A 24,533-nucleotide genomic window follows, 5' to 3' on the forward strand; every position below is an offset into this window, starting at 1 on the left:
CCGTCCGTACTGCCCCGTATATATAACACATGGTGGGGATAGAACCCATGACCTCAGCGCTGTGAGGCAGTAATATAACCATTACACCGTCCGTACTGCCCCGTATATATAACACATGGTGGGAATAGAACCCATGACCTCAGCGCTGTGAGGCAGTAATGTAACCATTACACCGTCCGTACTGCCCCGTATATATAACACATGGTGGGGATAGAACCCATGACCTCAGTGTTGTAAAGGCAGTAATGTAACCATTACACCGTCCTTACTGCCTGTATATATAACACATGGTGGGGATAGAACCCATGACCTCAGTGCTGTGAGGCAGTAATGTAACCATTACACCGTCCGTACTGCCCCGTATATATAACACATGGTGGGATAGAACCCATGACCTCAGCGATGTGAGGCAGTAATGCTAACCATTACACCGTCCGTACTGCCCCGTATATATAACACATGGTGGGAATAGAACCCATGACCTCAGTGCTGTGAGGCAGTAATGTAACCATTACACCGTCCGTACTGCCCCGTATATATAACACATGGTGGGGATAGAACCCATGACCTCAGCGCTGTGAGGCAGTAATATAACTATTACACCATCCGTACTGCCCCGTATATATAACACATGGTGGGAATAGAACCCATGACCTCAGTGCTGTGAGGCAGTAATATAACCATTACACCATCAGTACTGCCCCGTATATATAACACATGGTGGGGATAGAACCCGTGACCTCAGTGCTGTGAGGCAGTAATGTAACCATTACACCGTCCGTACTGCCCCGTATATATAACACATGGTGGGGATAGAACCCATGACCTCAGTGCTGTGAGGCAGTAATATAACTATTACACCATCCGTACTGCCCCGTATATATAACACATGGTGTGGATAGAACCCGTGACCTCAGTGCTGTGAGGCAGTAATGTAACCATTACACCGTCCGTACTGCCCCGTATATATAACACATGGTGAGGATAGAACCCATGACCTCAACACTGTGAGGCAGTAATGTAAACATTACACCATCCGTACTGCCCCGTATATATAACACATGGTGGGGATAGAACCCATGACCTCAACACTGTGAGGCAGTAATATAACCATTACACCATCCGTACTGCCCCGTATATATAGCACATGGTGGGGATAGAACCCATGACCTCAGCGCTGTGAGGCAGTAATATAACCATTACACCGTCCGTACTGCCCCGTATATATATAACACATGTAACCATTACACCGTCCGTACTGCCCCGTATATATAACACATGGTGGGGATAGAACCCATGACCTCAGCGCTGTGAGGCAGTAATGCTAACCATTACACCGTCCGTACTGCCCCGTATATATAACACATGGTGGGAATAGAACCCATGACCTCAGTGCTGTGAGGCAGTAATGTAACCATTACACCGTCCGTACTGCCCCGTATATATAACACATGGTGGGGATAGAACCCATGACCTCAGTGCTGTGAGGCAGTAATATAACTATTACACCATCAGTACTGCCCCGTATATATAACACATGGTGGGGATAGATAATAACGTGCTCCTCTAGCACAACACCATAGGGGTGGGGTAGGCCTACCTGACGTGCCCCTCCTGATCCACTGGGCATAAGGATTGGTAAGCGTGTTGGGTCGACCACTAAGGGTCAAAATTGCTAAGGTCGACATAGTTGGATCGTTGACATAAGCATTAGGTCGACAATGCTAGGTCGACAGGCAAAATGCCGACATCAGTTTTTTTTTTAGCTAACATGTGTCGACACCCCTACCATCCACTAGGGCATTGTGTGTGAATATAACATTATGCCCGAAGTGAGGGGACATGGTACACTTTGACAATGTCCATGTCGACCATGTCGACAATTGGAACAAGTTGAAAACTGTTGTCGACCTTATTGTACAGAAAATGTGAGAACCAAACTTGCAGTAACAGGCATGACCATCAGGTGGCAGCAGGTCCCCATTACACTGTGGAGGTCATTCTTGTTGGCTGCTTTGCGAGCCATGTATTGTAGCTTGCTGGGCATGCGAATGCCTGCGCCCCGCTACACGGTGAATGTTCGCCCCGCACTGCGAATGCCTGCGCCCCGCTACACGGTGAATGTTCCCCCCGCACTGCGAATGCCTGCGCCCCGCTACACGGTGAATGTTCCCCCCGCACTGCGAATGCCTGCGCCCCGCTACACGGTGAATGTTCCTGCCGCACTGCGAATGCCTGCGCCCCGCTACACGGTGAATGTTCCTGCCGCACTGCGAATGCCTGCGCCCCGCTACACGGTGAATGTTCCCGCCGCACTGCGAATGCCTGCGCCCAGCTACACGGTGAATGTTCCCCCCGCACTGCGAATGCCTGCGCCCCGCTACACGGTGAATGTTCCCCCCGCACTGCGAATGCCTGCGCCCCGCTACACGGTGAATGTTCCCCCCGCACTGCGAATGCCTGCGCCCCGCTACACGGTGAATGTTCCCGCCGCACTGCGAATGCCTGCGCCCCGCTACACGGTGAATGTTCCCCCCGCACTGCCAATGCCTGCGCCCCGCTACACGGTGAATGTTCCCCCCGCACTGCCAATGCCTGCGCCCCGCTACACGGTGAATGTTCCCCCCGCACTGCGAATGCCTGCGCCCCGCTACACGGTGAATGTTCCCGCCGCACTGCGAATGCCTGCGCCCCGCTACACGGTGAATGTTCCCGCCGCACTGCGAATGCCTGCGCCCCGCTACACGGTGAATGTTCCCGCCGCACTGCGAATGCCTGCGCCCCGCTACACGGTGAATGTTCCCGCCGCACTGCGAATGCCTGCGCCCCGCTACACGGTGAATGTTCCCGCCGCACTGCGAATGCCTGCGCCCCGCTACACGGAGAATGTTCCCCCTGCACTGCGAATGCCTGCGCCCAGCTACACGTGAATGCTCCCGCCGCACTGCGAATGCCTGCGCCCAGCTACACGGTGAATGTTCCCCCCGCACTGCGAATGCCTGCGCCCCGCTACACGGTGAATGTTCCCGCTGCACTGCGAATGCCTGCGCCCAGCTACACGGTGAATGTTCCCCCCGCACTGCGAATGCCTGCGCCCCGCTACACGGTGAATGTTCCCGCCGCACTGCGAATGCCTGCGCCCCGCTACACGGTGAATGTTCCCGCCGCACTGCGAATGCCTGCGCCCCGCTACACGGTGAATGTTCCCGCCGCACTGCGAATGCCTGCGCCCCGCTACACGGTGAATGTTCCCACCGCACTGCGAATGCCTGTGCCCCGCTAAACAGTGAATGTTCCCGCCGCACTGCGAATGCCTGCGCCCCGCTACACGGTGAATGTTCCTCCCGCACTGCGAATGCCTGCGCCCCGCTACACGGTGAATGTTCGCCCCGCACTGCGAATGCCTGCGCCCCGCTACACGGTGAATGTTCCCCCCACACTGCGAATGCCTGCGCCCCGCTACACGGTGAATGTTCCCCCCGCACTGCGAATGCCTGCGCCCCGCTACACGGTGAATGTTCCTGCCGCACTGCGAATGCCTGCGCCCCGCTACACGGTGAATGTTCCTGCCGCACTGCGAATGCCTGCGCCCCGCTACACGGTGAATGTTCCCGCCGCACTGCGAATGCCTGCGCCCAGCTACACGGTGAATGTTCCCCCCGCACTGCGAATGCCTGCGCCCCGCTACACGGTGAATGTTCCCCCCGCACTGCGAATGCCTGCACCCCGCTACACGGTGAATGTTCCCCCCGCACTGCGAATGCCTGCGCCCCGCTACACGGTGAATGTTCCCGCCGCACTGCGAATGCCTGCGCCCCGCTACACGGTGAATGTTCCCCCCGCACTGCCAATGCCTGTGCCCCGCTACACGGTGAATGTTCCCCCCGCACTGCCAATGCCTGCGCCCCGCTACACGGTGAATGTTCCCCCCGCACTGCGAATGCCTGCGCCCCGCTACACGGTGAATGTTCCCGCCGCACTGCGAATGCCTGCGCCCCGCTACACGGTGAATGTTCCCGCCGCACTGCGAATGCCTGCGCCCCGCTACACGGTGAATGTTCCCGCCGCACTGCGAATGCCTGCGCCCCGCTACACGGTGAATGTTCCCGCCGCACTGCGAATGCCTGCGCCCCGCTACACGGTAAATGTTCCCGCTGCACTGCGAATGCCTGCGCCCCGCTACACGGAGAATGTTCCCCCTGCACTGCGAATGCCTGCGCCCAGCTACACGTGAATGCTCCCGCCGCACTGCGAATGCCTGCGCCCAGCTACACGGTGAATGTTCCCCCCGCACTGCGAATGCCTGCGCCCCGCTACACGGTGAATGTTCCCGCTGCACTGCGAATGCCTGCGCCCAGCTACACGGTGAATGTTCCTCCCGCACTGCGAATGCCTGCGCCCCGCTACACGGTGAATGTTCCCGCCGCACTGCGAATGCCTGCGCCCCGCTACACGGTGAATGTTCCCGCCGCACTGCGAATGCCTGCGCCCCGCTACACGGTGAATATTCCCCCCGCACTGCGAATGCCTGCGCCCCGCTACACGGTGAATGTTCCCGCCGCACTGCGAATGCCTGCGCCCCGCTACACGGTGAATGTTCCCGCCGCACTGCGAATGCCTGCGCCCCGCTACACGGTGAATGTTCCCGCCGCACTGTGAATGCCTGCGCCCCGCTACACGGTGAATGTTCCCGCCGCACTGTGAATGCCTGCGCCCAGCTACACGGTGAATGTTCCCCCCGCACTGCCAATGCCTGCGCCCCGCTACACGGTGAATGTTCCCGCCGCACTGCGAATGCCTGCGCCCCGCTACACGGTGAATGTTCCCGCCGCACTGCGAATGCCTGCGCCCCGCTACACGGTGAATGTTCCCGCCGCACTGCCAATGGATGTTTTCCATACAATCCATTCACAGGCTTGGAGTGCGGGCCTGAAATCATTCGATGGTCACAGACCATCGAATGATTTCTGTAGTTCTGTAGTTCTCGCAAATCTAAGTCGGTTTCTGCTGACTTACATCTGTGGCGCCCTGCTCCGACAACTGGGCGGGCAGCTGGCGTGCGGTAACGTCCTGGAAGCCAGGTGGAAGCATTCACATGGGGACAGCCAGCGTTTTCCTGGGCGCACCCAGCGAATGCCCCCTCCCCGCCTCCTCCTCTACGCCAGCAAGCACCACAGAGACTACGCAAGTCTCAGAAGGCGCCCGCGTGGAAGGTCTGCACATGCGAATATGCTCAATCGCAGCCTTCGCCATCAGTTCTCGTCGCAAATTCACAGGGGACCGAATGAACCAGAATAACCTCCTGTTGCGCAGCATTGTCTGTAGGCGATACCAGGGGCAACACAGGCCGGACATACTTTGGGTCGCAATGGCTGCGTGAAATGAAATGTGGCTGCCACAGCCCACCCCGTAGCTGCGCAGCCACGCCTACATTTACCTGGCCCCTCCCAGAAAACGCAGTGTCCAGCCCACATAACATGTTTGCACACATGCATTGGCGCTGTCGGGGTGAGAGTGGTCAGATCCCCAATTCTACACACATTCCCCCAAATAATGCTACAAGGGACGACTGTGGGATGACACCTCACATACAGTAATAGAGTCATGTCTCGTCCCTCACGGCTTGTTCTGTCACACCATGTTCCCATGCGGGCGAGGGGGTTCTGACCCGGGCACAGTATCTAATGGCGCGTCTGGTTCACCGCCGATCTCTCCTCGCCTCTTGTGTAATGTGACCCTGACGTGAGGCGACAGCTGCATATTGTCTCTGATGACGGAGGATGTGGATGGGGTAATGGAGTATACACATAACAACCTTTGTTACCAGCTAGCCGTGCCCAAGGCCGCAACGCTTAGGGCCTGATTCAGGAGGAATTAATCCCCCTCGTAGTCACTCCAGGGACCGTTTGTGCGGCTCTGCGGATGCGTGTGTGACACTGTACGAACGCCTTAGGTGACAGGGAGGGGGGAGCACAGTGGGGGGCATGAGGGGAACGGCCAGTGTTTTATGTCCCCATGAAGATGCTGGGCGTTAACCTGGGCATGCGGCATCGTCCCGCCCTCTTCAGCGGACACTTACGGAAATAAAGGTCAGTATAACCTGAGAGAAACCATCGATGGTCAGCATGCGAGAGGCTGTGCTAGCAAACAACCCCCCTCATGGTAACACGGGGATCTGGGGGGGACAGCCACTTCCACCGGGAAAACCTCCAGACGGCCGGATAGTGTCAGTGGCGTACAACAACTACAACAACTAGGTCAACAAGCATTGGGTCGACACCACTAGGTGGACATGCAGCATGCTTGACATGGGTCTAGGTCGACATGGGTTTAGGTGGACAGGTCAGTATAGTGTGCCGAGCATAGCGAGGCACCGAGCACGAAGCATCGCGAGCGATGCGAGTGCGGTGCACTGTAAATAAATGTCGATAGTGTCGACATTTGGGTAAAAAAACAGTGAAAACCCCCATGTCGACCTTTTGATGGTGACCTTGCCCATGTTGCTCTAATGTTTGTGTCGACCTAAAGACCATGTCGCTCTTACCCATGTCTACCTAGACCCATGTCGACCTAGACCCATGTCGACCCAATACTTGTCGACCTAGTTGTTGTAGACCAAACGGTCCACACCCTGGTGGGTGAGGCAGGTGAGGCAGACCCTTTCCTGTCGTACTAATGTATATAAATAACCCTGACCACTCCATTTGCACATAGGATTAGAGCGCTATAACCACATCCATAACGTAATACTAGCGGATATTTTTTAAAATAAGTTTATAAAGTATGTCAAAAATACAAAGAGTATATAAAACAAAACTCTTTTTTATTATTCTAATCATTTTTAAAGTAAAAAATCTGGAGTAAAAAGTCTATGGCAGGTGAGGCAGTGTCTCACCTACAGTGCCTCACCTGCAGTGCCTCACCCGCAGTGCCTCACCTGCAGTGCCTCACCCTCAGTGCCTCACCTGCAGTGCCTCACCTACAGTGCCTCACCCGCAGTGCCTCACCCACAGTGCCTCATCCGCAGTGCCTCACCTGCAGTGCCTCACCCACAGTGCCTCACTTGCAGTGCTGTTCTGCTCATCTCTCAGTGTATACTGCTGCACATGTGTATAATATCGGCATGTACCCCTGGGCTCATATATTGTGTGCAAATCTGGCTCTAGTACTCGCCAGGGACTCCTCCGCCATTTACCTCACCTTCAGCTTGTCTGGCTGGACCACTCCAGGGCATCGCTACTTTACACATAGACTCACATAAACACATCATTTTTCTATGTATGTCTTTTTTCACATATTTTTTCACAATTTTTTTCTTTTTGACACACCCTTTATCACTATGGGCGGTATTCAATGAGGCTGATTCGCCAGGTTTTTATGGCGATTTTGTGCTGTAAGGCGAATTTCTGACTAAAACGGTGAATCACCCTATTCAATGACCAGATGGCGAATACATTTCAAGGTTTTTTTCGCCATGATTCACCGAGTAGCAATCGCTATCTTTTTATGGTGAAGTGGAAGGTGAACTTTTAAAATAAAGTGTTTTGTTTTTTACATTTGGTGTCAAAAAATCTGGAATTTTATTCTGAGGAGGGGCATGCTACTTTTATTCATGTGCTGTAAGCACATGAATATATATTTAATTTAAAAAAAAATATATTTTTTTTACACAGATCAGCCAGCAGGGGGCCGGAGCCGAGCCACTCATTAGATATTCATATATTCACTTCACCCGATCATTACATATGCATGATCGGGTGTAGAGAATATACCCGGTCCCCTGCTGGCACCCCCGGGGGGCAGCCGGGCTCCCGGGGAGCCCACCTCCCCCCCACAAACGTTCTGGGGCAGGCAGGGAGACTTCCATCTCCCTGCCTGCCGCCGTCCTCAGGCTCCCTGCGGCGTCCGCCGCAGGAGCTCAAATTCGCCAGTCAAGGGCAGTGAGCCCCTGACTCGTTGAATACCGGAGCCGGCGAGGCTCCGGAACGTGGCGGGCAGTGGCGAATGTGCAGTGAATCCCTATTAGTTGCTTACACATACCCTACATTCTATGACACTTTACACTCCATTACACTTCACAGCTATATTTTATTTATGTGATGCCCTGGGGTGGTTTTGCTGGACTGGTTTGGGGGTGCCCTGTGCCCCAGGCATGAACCCCATAGTGCTAGGGACCTGCTCTAATGAGGAGACCTTAATGTGGTGAGCAGGTAGATATATTTGGCCACATGTATGCTAACATCCTCAGAAATGAATTATAAAAGGAATACATGTTGGCAGTAATGATTGCATAGTGCACCTGCCACCCCCCTCTGTCCTGCATATACCGCACGTCCCTGGATTGTGTATGTACATGAACACACACACGCACGCACACACTGTATTTCTGTCGATGGTCTGGGCTCCTGTTGCCATAGTGACGTGCTTTGTGGTGTATATATTATGTATATGTACATGCGCACGCACGCACGCACACACACACACTGTATTTCCCTCTGTTGATGGTCTGGGCTCTTGTTGCCATGGCGACGTGGGTTGTGGTCACTTTGTCTGCACCCTGAAGGTGACATTGCTGGTTCTCCGGGGTCTCAGATTTCGGGGATTAGCCGCAGCCGCGCCACCGTCTGTTCATTGTCAGAGCTCTATAAATAACAATTTCCAATGAAGGGGGAGATTAGAAAATGTCCCTTTCTCTGTGGCTCCTCCTTGTGGCCGAGAGGACAATTACACCTGAATAATACAGCGGCAGTGACAAAGGGGGTAATTCTGGTTGATTCGCAAGGCTGCAAATTCGTAGCGTTGAGAGTCCACCAAACCCCCCCTCTCACAGCGTGTGTTCCCCCCACCCCCCTCGCAGCATGTCTCCCCCCACCCACTCGCAACATGTCCCCCCCCCCCCCTGAAGGCTGCAGGGGATCACCCACATCATTCGATAGTTGGCGACCATCGAATGATGGCGAAGGTGCACGCATATAAAAGTGACCGTTAAGACACGGACGCTCGGGAGGTAGTGGCAGTTAGTGCGTGGATTGTCACCACCTCTTCCTATATACTGTTACTGTATATAGCTGGTAATGGGCATGTCTGGTTTATGTCCAGCAGATTTTATTTGATATACTGATTTATGATGTAATAGAGAAGAGAGCGAAAACGCGTGGGGTCACAGGTATACCCCATGCTGACGGCACTGTGTGACCTCAGGGAATGAGACTCAGACACTCGAGGAAGATACAAAGTATTTCATGTAACAATGGAAAAATACAATCTATGTACAAGAGAGAGGAGGGGTCTGGGTACTTGTAGGGGTGTATACTGTATCATCACCGACGCATCCCACCACCCGGGATATCTTATCTACGCTCCTACAGCCGCACATCCGTCACATTCACTGCCGATACATAGCACATTACCCCCCGAGGATAGCGCGCGCAGAGAGAGAGAATTCCATCGGTGACCACACGCGTTTCGCTCTCTGCATCTGCGGCACATACACCCCCAGGAACACATCACAGACCACCACACTGGTTGGTTCCCAGGTTACAAACCACTTACATTACAGCAGAAACAGCCGTCCGTCCTGCGTCCACCTACACCCCACACAACTGGCAAAAGCATATCCCATGCCTGGGCAATGAAGGTAACCCCCAAAGTGGCTTTTCCGGGAATATTAGTGTACAGGGCCTCCAACAGACCACCCCCAGGTCCTCCAACAGACCACCCCCAGGTCCTCCAACAGACCACCCCCAGGGCCTCCAACAGACCACCACCAGGTCCTCCAACAGACCACCCAAGGGCCTCTGTCAGACCACCCCCATGGCCTCCAACAGACCACCCCCAGGTCCTCCAACAGACCAGCCCCATGGCCTCCGACAGACCACCCCCAGGTCCTCTGACAGACCACCCCCAGGGCCTCCAATGGACCACCCCAGGTCCTTCAACAGATCACCCCAAGGGCCTCCAGACCAGCCCCATGGTCTATGTCAGACCATCCCCAGGTCCTCTGACAGACCCCAGGTCCTCCGACAGACCACCCCAAGGGCCTCCAACAGACCAGCCCCCAGGTCCTCCAACAGACCACCCCAGGTCCTCCGACAGACCATCCCTATGGCCTCTGTCAGACCAGCCCCAGGGCCTCCAACAGACCACCTCCAGGTCCTCCGACAGACCACCCACTGGGCCTCCGTCAGACCACCCCAAGAGCCTCCAACAAAAGGGCATGGGGGCATGATCTCACGAGTTGGGGGCATGGCCTCACAAAATGGGGGGCATGGTCTCATGGCCCGGACACACTGTTTTCATCAAATGGAGCTGTTGGGCCACCCTTGGGGACCTGGAGCTGTTGGACCACCCTCTGGGACCTGTTCACAGTGCTGGCTCCTGCACTATGACAGGAGCCTTGTGCTGCATGTAATATTACAGTACAGCACTTGGCTCCTGTCAATGAGCAGGAACCTGCACTGTGGTGCTACACCTAGGCCACTGGTTCTGTACATGTGCGACATACACTGCACTAGACTATATCTCATTACATGCTAATTACGCTTTCTACATGGGCTGGTGACAATTGGACCCCCCACGACCTCCGGAAATCCTTTGTTAGCCCCTGCACATATCGCTCTTACTTGCTGTGCATCAGCCCCACCACATATACTCTGAACCACCTCTTGCATCTTACTCATTCCCACTCAGGAACACGCTTGCGTAACGTAACTCTACCGGTGCCGCCATAATCCACATAAATGTGATGCAGAATGAAACGCAGGGTTTACTATTAGATCCTAGAGAAGGTTTTCTGGAATGTCCACAACAGAAAGTGTCCGTGTGACGACACACTCACCAGCAGTCACCACTGCCGCACACACACACACACACACACAACAATCGTGTCCAGCTGTGTGATAGGACTGTGGATCACACCGGGGTCACCGCCTCTACTGACGCGTCCGTGCTAATGTTGGACAGAGGTTTTGGAAAGGAAACGGACACAGAGTCTGGGGCACAAAGCGGAGGCGGCCTGGTCTGGCTAATGCCCCTCCGGCCTGCTTCACCGCCTCCAATTATATTTTTATCTCAGTCCGGAAAGTCGGGTGGTCCGTGTGCTTGGCCGGGGTCCTCTCGGCCTTGACGGTGAGTATGCCGTCCTCTCCCAGGACTGAAGTCACTGTGGTAGGGTCCACGTCCTCGGGCAGCTGGCACTTGTGGGTGAAGGTGTTCATGATGGTCCCGTCCGTGGCCAGCTTAGGGGGCAAGAGGGAGAAGAGGGGAGAGGGGGTTACTCATGGAAATAGAGAATCACAAAAGCCACGGGGGACATTGCACCCTTCCAGGTACTGGTTAATGCTAGGAAGGCTACCCAGGTCACCTTACCATATTAATATGGGCAGTTGCCTAGGGGCCTCCGAGCAGGGGCAGGTGGTGGTCACACATTCCGCATTCTCTACCTCACGGAACCCCTGGGATTTCATAAATGTGCACGGGGGTCCCGGGGCCCTTACCCTACAGTGCTGGTAAGATGGCTCTGCTCTGGCACACTCAGGAGAATAAAGAGTCCTTACTGGGTCTGTTTCCAACCAAAGTCCTGACTGTGTGGAGTTTGCATGTTCTCTGCGTGTTTGGTGGCTTGCCTCCAGTAGGGATATAGGGACCCTTAATTATAGGATTGCATATACAATGTGATCTATGTGGGGGCGTGTGCTAATGCATGTGCAGGGACAGGGGCCCCCGAATCCGGGCTGCGAATGCGCTGTCAACGCTGACCCCGCTGACCATAGGCTACAATGGGCTCCCGGCCAGCATCACAGCCCCCATAGGATGCGGCCAACGGCGGTGCAGGGAGGATTCTACATACATTCGGGGACACTAAATATTTGTCGCTAACCCCCTGGAAATTGATGTTTTCAGGGAATTAGCGCCATGTATTATAAGATAAAGGGGCCCCATAGTGTAAGGTCTATTGGAGAAGTACTGATGTGAGTGACTGCTATACCAGACTCCAATGCTGGGCCCCCTCGCTGTCTGGTCCCCTCGCTGCCTCGGCCCCCGTGCTGTCTGGGCTTCCATGCTATCTGGGCCCCCATGCTATCTGGGCCCCCATGCTATCTGGACCCCCATGCTTTCTGGGCCCGGCACTGGAGTCCCCTCCTGGTGGCAGCCCTGTGTATTGCACTTGGGTGACACCTCATACATACAGTATATTGGGAACTGATCACACGTATACTGTACATAACTACATATGGCATAGTGCACAGTACAACATGGGCCGGTCACTCACCTTCTCAGCGTGGACCTCAATCTGGTTGTTGGAGGTGGTGACGATAATGTCCTCTGGGGAGAAGTCTCTGACGTCCACAGCGAACTGATAGGTGTTCCCCAAAGACTTCATGTTCTGCGCTGTCCCAGAGCCGGCTGCGGAATAGATCAGTCACCATTACATACAGATAGACTGCACATATACACCATTACATATATACTGCGTATACTGTACATCATTATATACATATATATATACTGCTTATACTGTACACCGTTACATATATATATATATATATATATATATATATATATATATATATATACTGCACATATACACCATTACATATATATATATATATATATATATATATATACACTGCACATATACACCATTACATATACATATATATATATATATATATATACACATACACACACTGCACATATACACCATTACATATATATATATATATATACTGCACATATACACCATTACATATATATATATATATATATATATATATATACATACACACACTGCACATATACACCATTACATATATATATATATATATACTGCACATATACACCATTACATATATATATATATATATATATATACATACACACACTGCACATATACACCATTATATATATATATATATATATATATATACACACACTGCACATATACACCATTACATATATATATATATATATATATATATATATATATATATATATATATATATATATATAAAAGAACAAACATAGGCGTCACTCCGGGACTGGTGTAGAAAACAATTTACTGTGTGGCGGTCAACGCCGTTTCGGGTTTCCCCGTCGTCAGGACCAGGTCCTGACGACGGGGAAACCCGAAACGGCGTTGACCGCCACACAGTAAATTGTTTTCTACACCAGTCCCGGAGTGACGCCTATGTTTGTTCTTTTATATGCGGTAGAAACCTTCTACCTAGGAAGGCACCCGGGCACATTGCGTATTGAGTGCGACGAGTGCCGGACAACCCCCTCCTGACATTATATATATATATATATATATATATACAGGTCGAGTATCCCGTATCCGAATATCCGTTATCCGAATTATTCCGAAATACGGACATTCCAGAAAGTGAAAAAAAAATTTTTTTTTGCTAAAAACTCACTGGGGACATATGTAACAGCATCACTGGGGACATGATATGTAACTGGCACTATATATGTGCAAGACAATGATTGCTTGGCATTCAAATTCAGTGCTGAGATAGTACACATATTTTGTTTCACGTTTTGAAACCTTGTTTTTTGAACAATTAAAATATGTTTGTGTGTATTTTATGTGGTAATAAAATATATTTGTGTGTATATTATGTGTTTATACAGCATAAATGCAAGATACTTCAAAATACATCATTGAAATATTAAAATATTCCGAAATACGGCATAATCCGTTATCCAAAATTCTCCTGGTCCCGAGCATTTTGGATACGGGATACTCAACCTGTATATATATATATATATATATACACTGCACATATACACCATTATATATATATACTGCGTATACTGTACATCATTATATACATATATATATATATACTTCTTATACTGTACACCGTTACATATAACTGTCCCAGAGCCGGCTGCGGAATAGATTAGTCACCATTACATACAGATATACTGCACATATACACCATTACATATATATATATATACACACTGCACATATACACCATTACACATATATATATATATATATATATATATATACTGCACATATACACCATTATATATATACTGTGTATACTGTACATCATTATATACATATATATACTGCGTATACTGTACACCGTTACATATATATATATATATATATATATATATATATATATATAAACATACTGCGTATATTGTTTACCAGTGGTTCCCAGAGCCAGATTAAGGTCTAAATGGGCCTGGAGCTGAAAATGATCAAGGGCCTATTATGCGCAATAATAGGGGTTGTGGCCAGCACCTAATAATGTGGGGGCGTGACCAGTGTTCTGGTTGGGTGGTCTGCTCATGGGTGTGTCTCTATTTGTGTAAATACTTTCAACCAATTATATATGCCTGGAAAAGGCAGGGGGCTGGCATAGGAAAAATGCAGGGAGATATATTGGCGGGTTCCCTCCAAAGGTGCACATGCAGGATGCCGATGTCCTAAGATACTTGTGGGGTGAGGCGGCACTCCAGTCATAAAAAAATACTGAAAGCCAAAACCTGGTAGACAACATTTCAGCACCTTTTATGTGGTCACCTAAGTTTACCACACCATATACCCCTTATACAAATCATGCACCACAGTACTAACGCCCTTCTACTGTTTTTGCCTCTTACACATTATGGAGGGATTGATGGGAGATTGTCCCAAAAAACGAATCTGCGCTTGTGTGAGCCGCTCTGTGAAAGTGTTAGTAATTTGGAAGGTTTTGCTAGAAGCAATAACACCAAGCGCTTGTATTTGACAATTACAGTAGATAGGAAGGAGAGGGTTTAAGGTTAAAGCGAAGAGGAATATATTAGGAATAAAAGACAAATGAGAAAGGTAAATAATAAAAATAATAGGTACTTGTTTCCTATCTGGGCGCCCAGGTTTTCTACGTACGGCACCGTAATGAAATCGGATCGCATCGCATCGGATTCGGTACTCGATGATGTACGATGGCATACGATGCTATCCGATCCGATTTCATTTTAAATCGGATCGCATCGCATGCGGTGACGCGATCAACCAGATTTTTACATTGGAATCAATGTTAAATGGTCCCTGAGACCCGATTTTACATTGATTTCAATGTAATAACCCCGCAAACCCACGATTTGTATAGGAAACCCCCCCTGATGGTTTAAAATGCGCCTCCATTGTTAACGCCACCCCAGTATTGACGTCAACCCGAAGCGTGGCGAGCGCAGCGGTACGCGTCCTCCGACCTTTTCATGCCCTACTATCCACGTCGGCGTGGAGTTGAGAATAGAAAGTGTGGCGAGCGCAGCGAGCCACCGAGCCCGAAGCGTGGCGAGCGCAGCGAGCCCCGCGAGGGGATGCGGATACCTGTGAAGCCCGCGAGGGGACACGGATACCTGTGAAGTATCCGCGTCCCCTCGCGGGGCTCGCTGCGCTCGCCACGCTTCGGGCTCGGTGGCTCGCTGCGCTCGCCACACTTTCTATTCTCCACGCCGACGTGGATAGTGGGGGTATGAAAAAGTCGGAGGACGCGTACCGCCGCCCCTCGCGGGGCTCGCCACGCTTCGGGTTGAAGTCAATACTGTGTTTCTGTGCAGATGTGACAAGGGGAGGGCTTTGAAGGGTTAATAAATACAGTAGTGTTACAGATGGCCCATCCTATGGGCCAAGCATAAAAGCGGGAACGAAATCGGATCGCATCGCATCGCATCGTTCAATATCGTGTATGTGCATTTGTGGTATCCGATGCGATCCGATTTTTATACGGAGAATAGCATGGTGCGCAATTAACGTAGCGGGCGCCCAGATAGGAAACAAGTACCAAATAATATTGCCTGTGAGAGTGCTGGTGAGTGTCCTACGCTCTTGTCCTGAGTCCGACTCCTGTCACTGTGAGTGTCATCCTCTCCTTTGTCATTGCTAAGGAGAGGATGAGACTCACATTAGAATGACTTCTGCAGAGCATTCTTCCCTGAGACATCTGCTGAGGGAGGAAAACAATATATATCTGTGTGTTCCCATAGGCATTACGTGTGTTCCATAATGTGTAATGGGTAACGCCTCCATTTTCTGATGGCACGCCTCCTTTCCACAAGGCCACACCCCCTTTTCGCCGCACAGCTTAGCGGCGCAAGGGTCCCGTCTCCTTCTGGTGGGCCTGTGTGCTCAAAATGCCAGGGCCGATTTCTGGTCCCAGTCCAGCCCTGTACACAAACAGATTGAGCAATGATGCACAATATGCTTCAAAAACAGGGGCATTGTGCGCCAAAGGCGCGCATTAAAAATTGACACCATAATGTCCATTACGTGTTAAGCCACACACCATATTGTCCATTACGTATTATGCCAAACACCAGAATGCCTATTAAAAATTATGCTACATAAGTGCTGCTTACCTACATGCTCATTGCCAGGGGTTCTATGCTTCTTGCCATGTGGGATTACATGCTCATTGCCAAGGGGGAATACATGCTCGCAGTAACTGGGGGACAGCCGCCGCCGGGCACAAATGACAGCCATTGACAGCTGGGCAGAGAGCAGGGGGCTGCCCTGCTGTATTCAGAGCACTGCATGTCCCAACTATTTGAAATAATACCCCTTTCACACTAGAAAATGCAGGGATTTACCCAGGAATATGGTCCCGGGATCATGGAGGGACATTCCCGGCCCCTTTTACACCTGCATTTTCTGGTTTGAGGGGGAAAGAAAACCGCGTCCCCCCCCCCCCCCCCCTATAACCGACCAGCTATATTTTTGGAACCAACTGGCCCATTTACATGAGACCAGTATCATTAAAGAACTTTTGGTACTCTTTACTTAGAAGGGCGCCCATCTCGGGCATTGAATGCACGGTACTCTTTACCTAGAACGGCGCCCGTCGCGGGCATCGCGGGTACATTTATGCCTGCCCGCGACGCGACCGACGCGATGCCCGCGATTTTCCCATTGAAAACCATGTTAAACCAGAAAAATCGCGTCGGTCGCGTCGCGGCCGGCCATAAACGTACCCGCGATGCCCGCGACGCGATGCTCCCGATTTCCCATAGGAAGCAATGTTAAAAGCCGCGATGGACCCGATTTTAGTGTTAAATGCCTCAATCCACCCGATTTGGCCATAGGAATCAATGTTAAATGGGCTACAGAGCCCATTAACCCTTAAATGTCCCCCCAAATTTTTAACGCCACCCCACGATCAACGCCAACCCGAAGCGTGGCGAGCGCAGCGAGCCCGCGAGGGGCGGCGGTACGCGTCCTCCGACCTTTTCATGCCCTACTATCCACGTCGGCGTGGTGTGAGAATAGAATAGTGTGGCGAGCGCAGCGAGCCACCGAGCCCGAAGCGTGGCGAGCGCAGCGAGCCCCGCGAGGGGACGCGGATACCTTCACAGGTAAGCGCGTCCCCTCGCGGGCTTCACAGGTGTCCGTGGCCACGCGGACACCTGTGAAGCCCGCGAGGGGACGCGTATAACTGTGAAGGTATCCGCGTCGCCTCGCGGGGCTCGCTGCGCTCGCCACGCTTCGGGCTCGGTGGCTCGCTGCGCTCGCCACACTATTCTATTCTCAACTCCACGCCGACGTGGATAGTAGGGCATGAAAAGGTCGTAGGACGCGTACCGCCGCCCCTCGCGGGCTCGCTGCGCTCGCCACGCTTCGGGTTGGCGTGGATCGTGGGGTGGCGTACAAAAATTGGGGGGACATTTAAGGGTTAATTGGGGCTATTTGGGCTCTGTAGCCCATTTAACATTGATTCCTATGGGAAAATCGCGGGCATTGAGGCATTTAACGCTAAAATCGCGGTCAATCAGGCTTTTTAACATTGTTCTCTATGGGAAAATCGCGGTAATCGCGGGTACCCGATTTTGATGTACCCGCGATTTACCCGCGATGCCCGCGATTACCGCGATTTTACCCGCGATGCCCGCGATTTCAATCGTGGGCGCCGTTCTAGGTAAAGAGTACCGAATGCACTAAAAAATCAGGTGCGATGCGACAGACGAGATGCCCGAGATTTCCCATAGGGAACAATGTTAAATGTCTCAATTGACCCGATTTTCCTGTTTAATGCCTCAATTGACCCAATTTTTCCATAGGAAACAATGTTAAATGGGCCACAGAGGCCAAATAGGCACCCTGAAGTGAATAATGGCCACCCGAATTGTTAACGCCACCCCACGATCAACGTCAACCCGAAGCGTGGCGAGCGCAGCGAGCCCCGCGAGGGGCGGCGGTACGCGTCCTACGACCTTTTCATACCCCCACTATCTACGTCGGCGTGGAGTTGAGAATAGAAAGTGTGGCGAGCGCAGCGAGCCACCGAGCCCGAAGCGTGGCGAGCGCAGTGAGCCCCGCGAGGGGACGCGGATACCTTCACAGGTATCCGCGTCCCCTCGCGGGCTTCACAGCTGTCCGCGTACCCTCGCGGGGCGCGCTGCGCTCGCCACGCTTCGGGCTCGGTGGCTTGCTGCGCTCGCCACACTTTCTATTCTCAACTCCACGCCGACGTGGATAGTGGGGGTATGAAAAGGTCGTAGGACGCGTACCGCCGCCCCTCGCGGGCTCGCTGCGCTCGCCACGCATCGGGTTGACGTTGATCGTGGGGTGGCGTTTACAATTCGGGTGGCCATTATACACTTCAGGGTGCCTATTTGGCCTCTGTGGCCCATTTAACATTGTTTCCTATGGAAAAATCGGGTCAATTGAGGCATTGAACAGGAAAATCGGGTCAATTGAGACATTTAACATTGTTCCCTATGGGAAATCTCGGGCATCTCGTCGGTTGATCGCACCCGATTTTTTAGTGCATTCAATGCCCGAGATGCCCGAGATTTTTTACTAACGATGCCCACGATCAAAATCGTGGGCGCCCTTCTAAGTAAAGAGTACCGAACTTTTAAATGGGCTTCAAATGATTTTGGTCCCGTGAAACTGTGCCGTTTGCTTCCAGAGAAAACTGCCCTCAAACAGCCATGGAATTACATTTCAGAAATGAAAAAATTGGTTTACCCGCAATATCTCTAGAAACAATGAACCCATGTGGACCTGATATCAGATTGAAGGCCCAGCGATTTGGGTTCGACTGAGATCAACCACAAGCTTCTGTGATGCCGTTGGAACCGGGTGGAGGTCAGAATTAGTGGGTCCCATGTTATCCTACGGGGAAAACGTTCCAGCTTTGTCTGACGGTATCTCCGGTTCCCGGGAGGCTAGTGACGTGGGGCAGGGCTCGTTGGAAAGCCCAGGCCCTCAGCTACAAAATGGGCCTATTTAGAGAGTGGGCCTGGAGCTGTAGCTCCATCAGGCCCATTGTTAATCCGGCCCTGGTGGTTCCCAAACTGTGTGCCTAGGCTCCCTGGGGTGCCTTGGAGCACTTGCAGGGGTGCCTCAGGTTGGTGGTTCAAGTTATTTATGGCCAATGAAATAGACAAAATCAGTGCTTGTGGCTTCCAAGAAGTGAATCATGTTTCTCACCACATAACTGGACCTAAAGGCCGCCATACACTATGCGATTTGGGCCCGATTTGACCCGATTCGGATGAATCGGGCCGTGAAATCGGGCCAAATCGTATGTGCAGACATCCCATCCGACCCGATGCGCGGTCCCGTGTGCATCAGGTCAGATTCGGGAGGTCGGACGGGCTGCACATAAGATTTGATAAATCTTATGTGCAGCCCAAGGCGGGCAGGGGACGCAGCGTATAGTACGTGCGGTGGAGGGAGCCGAGCGGGGGACTGTAAGCAGGGAGCCGGGCTAGAGAGGCAGTGGGCGCACTATCCTGGGCGGGGGGGGGGAATGCCGCAAATAGATACTTCAAGGCGGTGAACGCCGCAAGGGGATCAGAGACAGAGACCGGGTAGCGTAGGGGAAGCCGGGCACATAGAAATGAATGGACAGCCAGTAATTGGCTGAGAGCTCTCTGACTGAGAGAGCTCTCAGCCAATCACTGACTGTTAATTCATTTCTATGTCCGCCCGCTGCTGCCCGGCTTCCCCTACGCTACCCGGTCTCTGCTCTCTGGTTCCCTTTGCGGAGTTCACCGCCTGGACCAGTGCGCCCACTGCCTCCCCTGCCTGGCTCCCTGCTTGCAGTCCCCCGCTCGGCATCTGGCTCCCTCCACCGCAGGTACTACAGGCTGTGTCCGCTGCCTGCTTGCAGCCCCCATGCCCTGCTCAGCTCCCGGCTCCCGCTGACAGCAGCTCCCCGGGGGGACTGCATGTGATAAATCGCATGCAAAACCTGGCACATCAAGTGCCAAATCGTAGGTGACCCCCCCAGGGGAGTTGTCAGTAGATTAGGTCATTCGGACAAGTCGGCCTAATGTATGGGGGCCTTTAGGAAAACATTTAAATCACAACTTATTTAATATCTTTCCTGAAACTAGTAACCAACTTTTGGCTAGGGGCGCTGTGAAAAAAATTCTGATACTTTAGGGTGACGTGATTCAAAAAGTTTGTGAACCTCTGCTGTACACCATTACATACATATATTATATATACACAACATATACTGTATATACATCTTTACATATACTGTATCATGTATATTATTTTGAGAAAGTGATCTTGCTGTTGATCCCTTTTCCTCCCTTGATACTTAACCAAAATCAATGAATAAGGTACCATTTTACAGATTAAGGGGAGGTTTCTGTTTCATTCGGTCCCTGGCGTATTCTGCAGTGCAGCATGGTGTTACCCAGGTCTCTCTGCACATGTTATATCTACCCCCTGCAGCGCAGCATGGTGTTACCCAGGTGCTCAGTTACCGGCTGCTTCTGCATGTAGCCCACACAGCTTTATTCTCACACTGCAGTATAGCTCAGAGGTAGCACATGGCCCTCCCACACCTAACTCTCCATGCATGTAACATCTGCCTCCCTGCAGTGCAGCATGGTGTTACCCAGGTGCTCAGATACTGGCTGCTTCTGTATGTAGCCCACACCTAACTCTCTGCACATGTTACATCTGCCCCCTGCAGTGCAGCATGGTGTTACCTAGGTGCTCAGTTACCGGCTGCTTCTGCATGTAGCCCACACAACTCTCTGCACATGTTACATCTACCCCCTGCAGTGCAGCATGGTGTTACCCAGGTGCTCAGTTACCGGCTGCTTCTGCATGTAGCCCACACAACTCTCTGCACATGTTACATCTACCCCCTGCAGTGCAGCATGGTGTTACCCAGGTGCTCAGTTACCGGCTGCTTCTGTATGTAGCCCACACAACTCTCTGCACATGTTACATCTGCCCCCTGCAGTGCAGCATGGTGTTACCCAGGTGCTCAGTTACTGGCTGCATCTGTTTGTAGCCCACACAACTCTCTGCACATGTTACATCTGCCCCCTGCAGTGCAGCATGGTGTTACCCAGGTGCTCAGTTACCGGCTGCTTCTGTATGTAGCCCACACAACTCTCTGCACATGTTACATCTGCCCCCTGCAGTGCAGCATGGTGTTACCCAGGTGCTCAGTTACTGGCTGCATCTGTATGTAGCCCACACAACTCTCTGCACATGTTACATCTGCCCCCTGCAGTGCAGCATGGTGTTACCCAGGTGCTCAGTTACCGGCTGCTTCTGTATGTAGCCCTCACCTAACTCTCTGCACCTGTTACATCTGCCACCTGCAGTGCAGCATGGTGTTACCCAGGTGCTCAGTTACTGGCTACTTCTGTATGTAGCCCACACCTAACTCTCTGCACATGTTACATCTGCCACCTGCAGTGCAGCATGGTGTTACCCAGGTGCTCAGTTACTGGCTGCATCTGTATGTAGCCCACACCTAACTTTCTGCACGTTACATCTGCCCCCTGCAGTGCAGCATGGTGTTACCCAGGTGCTCAGTTACTGGCTGCTTCTGCATGTAGCCCACACCTAACTTTCTGCACATGTTACATCTGCCCCCTGCAGTGCAGCATGGTGTTACCCAGGTGCTCAGTTACCGACTGCTTCTGTATGTAGCCCACACCTAACTCTCTGCACCTGTTACATCTGCCACCTGCATTGCAGCATGGTGTTAGGGGAGGGGGTACACACCAGAACGATTAGGGCTCAATTCCATCAATCTGGATCCAATTCCGACCGATTGGCTGCAGATTGGATGTAGATTGTATGTAGATTGTATGTAGATTGGGCATGTTTTTGCATGTTTAGATCCAATTCCGATCCGATTCCAATCCGATGCGCGTCCCCGCTGTCGTTTGGTCATTTACAGATCCTACCTGCTGCAGGTAGGATCTGTGAAAGATCCATTCAACTGGATACAGACTCAGATTGGATTGGGATCAGATTGGATGCAGATTGTTAGCAGATTGTGTGCTCCAACAGATCGTGCGAGCATCACACAATCTGCTAATGATCTACTAACAATCAGGATCGTTCTGATGTGTACCGGGCCTTACCCAGGTGCTCAGATACTGGCTGCTTCTGCCTGTAGCCCACACATGCTGGGCAGCTTTATTCTCACACTGCAATGTAGCTAGGACACGCCCCTCCCACATCTGACTCTCTGCACATGTTACATCTACCCCCCTGCAGTGCAGCATGGTGTTACCCAGGTGCTCAGTTACTGCCCCCTTCTGCATGTAGCTCACACATACTGAGGAGCTTAATCGGTACTTATGTATTATCTGGGCTGCCGATTTTTTGATTGTATGCCTTAATTTAAGGCATATAATTAGTGCGATGCGATGCGATATCGCATCGCATGCGACCATATCGCATGCGATGACCCGATTTTTCCATAGGATTCCATGTTAAAATGGACGGAGTCCATTTTAACATGGAATCCAGAGGGAAAAGGGGTCCTTTTCATACCCCTACTATCCAAGTGGGCATGGAGTTGGATATAAACCTGTGGCGAGCGTAGTGAGCCACCGAGCCCGAAGCGTGGCGCGCGAAGCGCGCCCCGTGAGGGGCCGGTATTCTGTGTCCCCTCGCGGGGCTCGCTACGCTCGCCACGCTTCGGGCTCGGTGGCTCGCTACGCTCACCACAGGTTTATATCCAACTCCATGCCCACTTGGATAGTAGGGGTATAAAAAGGACCCCTTTTCCCTCTGGATTCCATGTTAAAATGGACTCAGTCCAGTGTTTCTCCCCTCCTACCAGTGGAATTACGGCGCTAGAACTGTCCCTCCATCTGGCAGAGGGGAAGGTACTCAGCCAGACTTTTCCCTGCTCCCAGGCATGAGGGGTCCCAAACCCTCCGCCCATTGGAGCAGTTACTCGGTCCAGCCTTTATCCTTCTGCCAGGGGCCGGTCCATACCCACTGATATGAACAGATACTACACTTGATCTTAGCCATAAGGCCGAGAAGTGATGTGCCGCAGAGATGTCACTCGCAGCGCACACTTCTTCTACAAGTGACCGACAGTCAATAACGGAAGGATCCGGTAAAGGCTCTGCGTGTTTGCGCACGGTTGCTGCACTATTAGCATACCATCGTACATCAGACGCGTATGGGATTGCGGCTGCGAATGCATCATCCCGGAAACAGGCGCGGCGTACAGGGATTATACCCAGCACACCCTCACGCACAGGACAGCACATCTCCAGTGATATCACGACACATAAGTCATGCATGCTGGCAGTTGTAGTCCCACAAAGGTCACAGGGACATTGCAGCCCATAGCATCCACCGCCCCGGCTGTGAGGTGAGACGCAATCTATACCTGAGACACCAATCAGAAGCAGAGAGACTCTGGAAGTTTCCGGCCCAAGGGCCGAGGACGCGGGTTGCAGAGTGCGGTTATATATATATACGTATATCTTAGAGACATCTCGGTACTGGTGGCCCCCACTTGCCTGAGAATCCCAGGGGGTCTCTATGAGGTCTTCTGAACTTGCCGAAATCCTCGCTGAAGATGCCCAGGGTCTTGTCCATGAATGGCTCGCGGGGCTGCCCGCCGCCGGTGGAGGACGTCTGCTTGAAGCTGTGTTCCGAGCGGAAGGCAGAGGACGATTGCAGGTTCATGGAAACGGTGATGGGTAACGTGAGGCCTGGCTGGTGCGGCTGGTGCCCGGGTCTGGCTGCTGGCAATGCCTCCCTCATCCCTGGGCTTATATAGTGACTCCCTCCCAGCAGCATCTCCAGCCCCAGCTATATTTAGCCGCCTGCAGCATCCCGTTGGCAGCTGTGGAAAGTTTCTGTGCTGAGAGGTGGCTCCAAGCCTCCTGTGTCCCTGTGACCTCATACCTCAGATAGGCCGGGATATGGCCGCCTGCTCCGGGGGGGGGGGGGTCCAAACACTGGCATTCCTCTGTTAGTGCAGGGCTATTACCCCACAGCCCTTACACTCTGCCCACCTGCGCTACACTCTCTCCCCACCTGCCCCTCTGCGCTACACTCTCTCCCCACCTGCCCCTCTGCGCTACACTCTCTCCCCACCTGCCCCTCTGCGCTACACTCTCTCCCCACCTGCCCCTCTGCGCTACACTCTCTCCCCACCTGCCCCTCTGCGCTATACTCTCTCCCCAGCTTCCCCTCTGCGCTACACTCTCTCCCCACCTGCCTCTCTGCGCTACACTCTCTCCCCACCTTCCCCTCTGTGCTACACTCTCTCCCCAGC

The 24,533-nt window shown here is 52.2% G+C and overlaps 1 protein-coding gene and 1 pseudogene across 1 annotated transcript; both read right to left on the minus strand.

The window, feature by feature from the left end:
• Positions 1–9,286: 9,286 nt before the first annotated feature.
• On the minus strand, positions 9,287–24,006 carry HSPB7 (heat shock protein family B (small) member 7). The gene is made up of 3 exons (XM_083161826.1): positions 23,770–24,006; positions 12,272–12,405; positions 9,287–11,237 (listed from the first exon to the last, which is right to left on the minus strand). Exons 1-3 carry the CDS (start codon positions 23,936–23,938, stop codon positions 11,058–11,060), a joined length of 483 nt encoding a protein of 160 aa, XP_083017952.1. The 5' UTR covers positions 23,939–24,006; the 3' UTR covers positions 9,287–11,057.
• Positions 23,153–23,285, minus strand: LOC146044473 (U2 spliceosomal RNA; annotated as a pseudogene).
• Positions 24,007–24,533: the final 527 nt, after the last annotated feature.

Source organism: Crinia signifera, chromosome 19, assembly GCF_055691185.1.
Source record: "Crinia signifera chromosome 19, ASM5569118v1, whole genome shotgun sequence".
Taxonomy (NCBI): Eukaryota; Metazoa; Chordata; class Amphibia; order Anura; family Myobatrachidae; genus Crinia; species Crinia signifera.

Bases quoted from the DNA above. Each gene is read 5' to 3' on its own strand.
- HSPB7 (XM_083161826.1), bottom strand. From the start codon at position 23,938: ATGAACCTGCAATCGTCCTCTGCCTTCCGCTCGGAACACAGCTTCAAG. The intron at 12,406-23,769 runs GCAAGTGGGGGC...TCTATTCCGCAG, and splicing joins AGACCCCCTGGGATTCTCAG to CCGGCTCTGGGACAGCGCAG. The intron at 11,238-12,271 runs GTGAGTGACCGG...TTGCCCCCTAAG, and splicing joins TTGAGGTCCACGCTGAGAAG to CTGGCCACGGACGGGACCAT.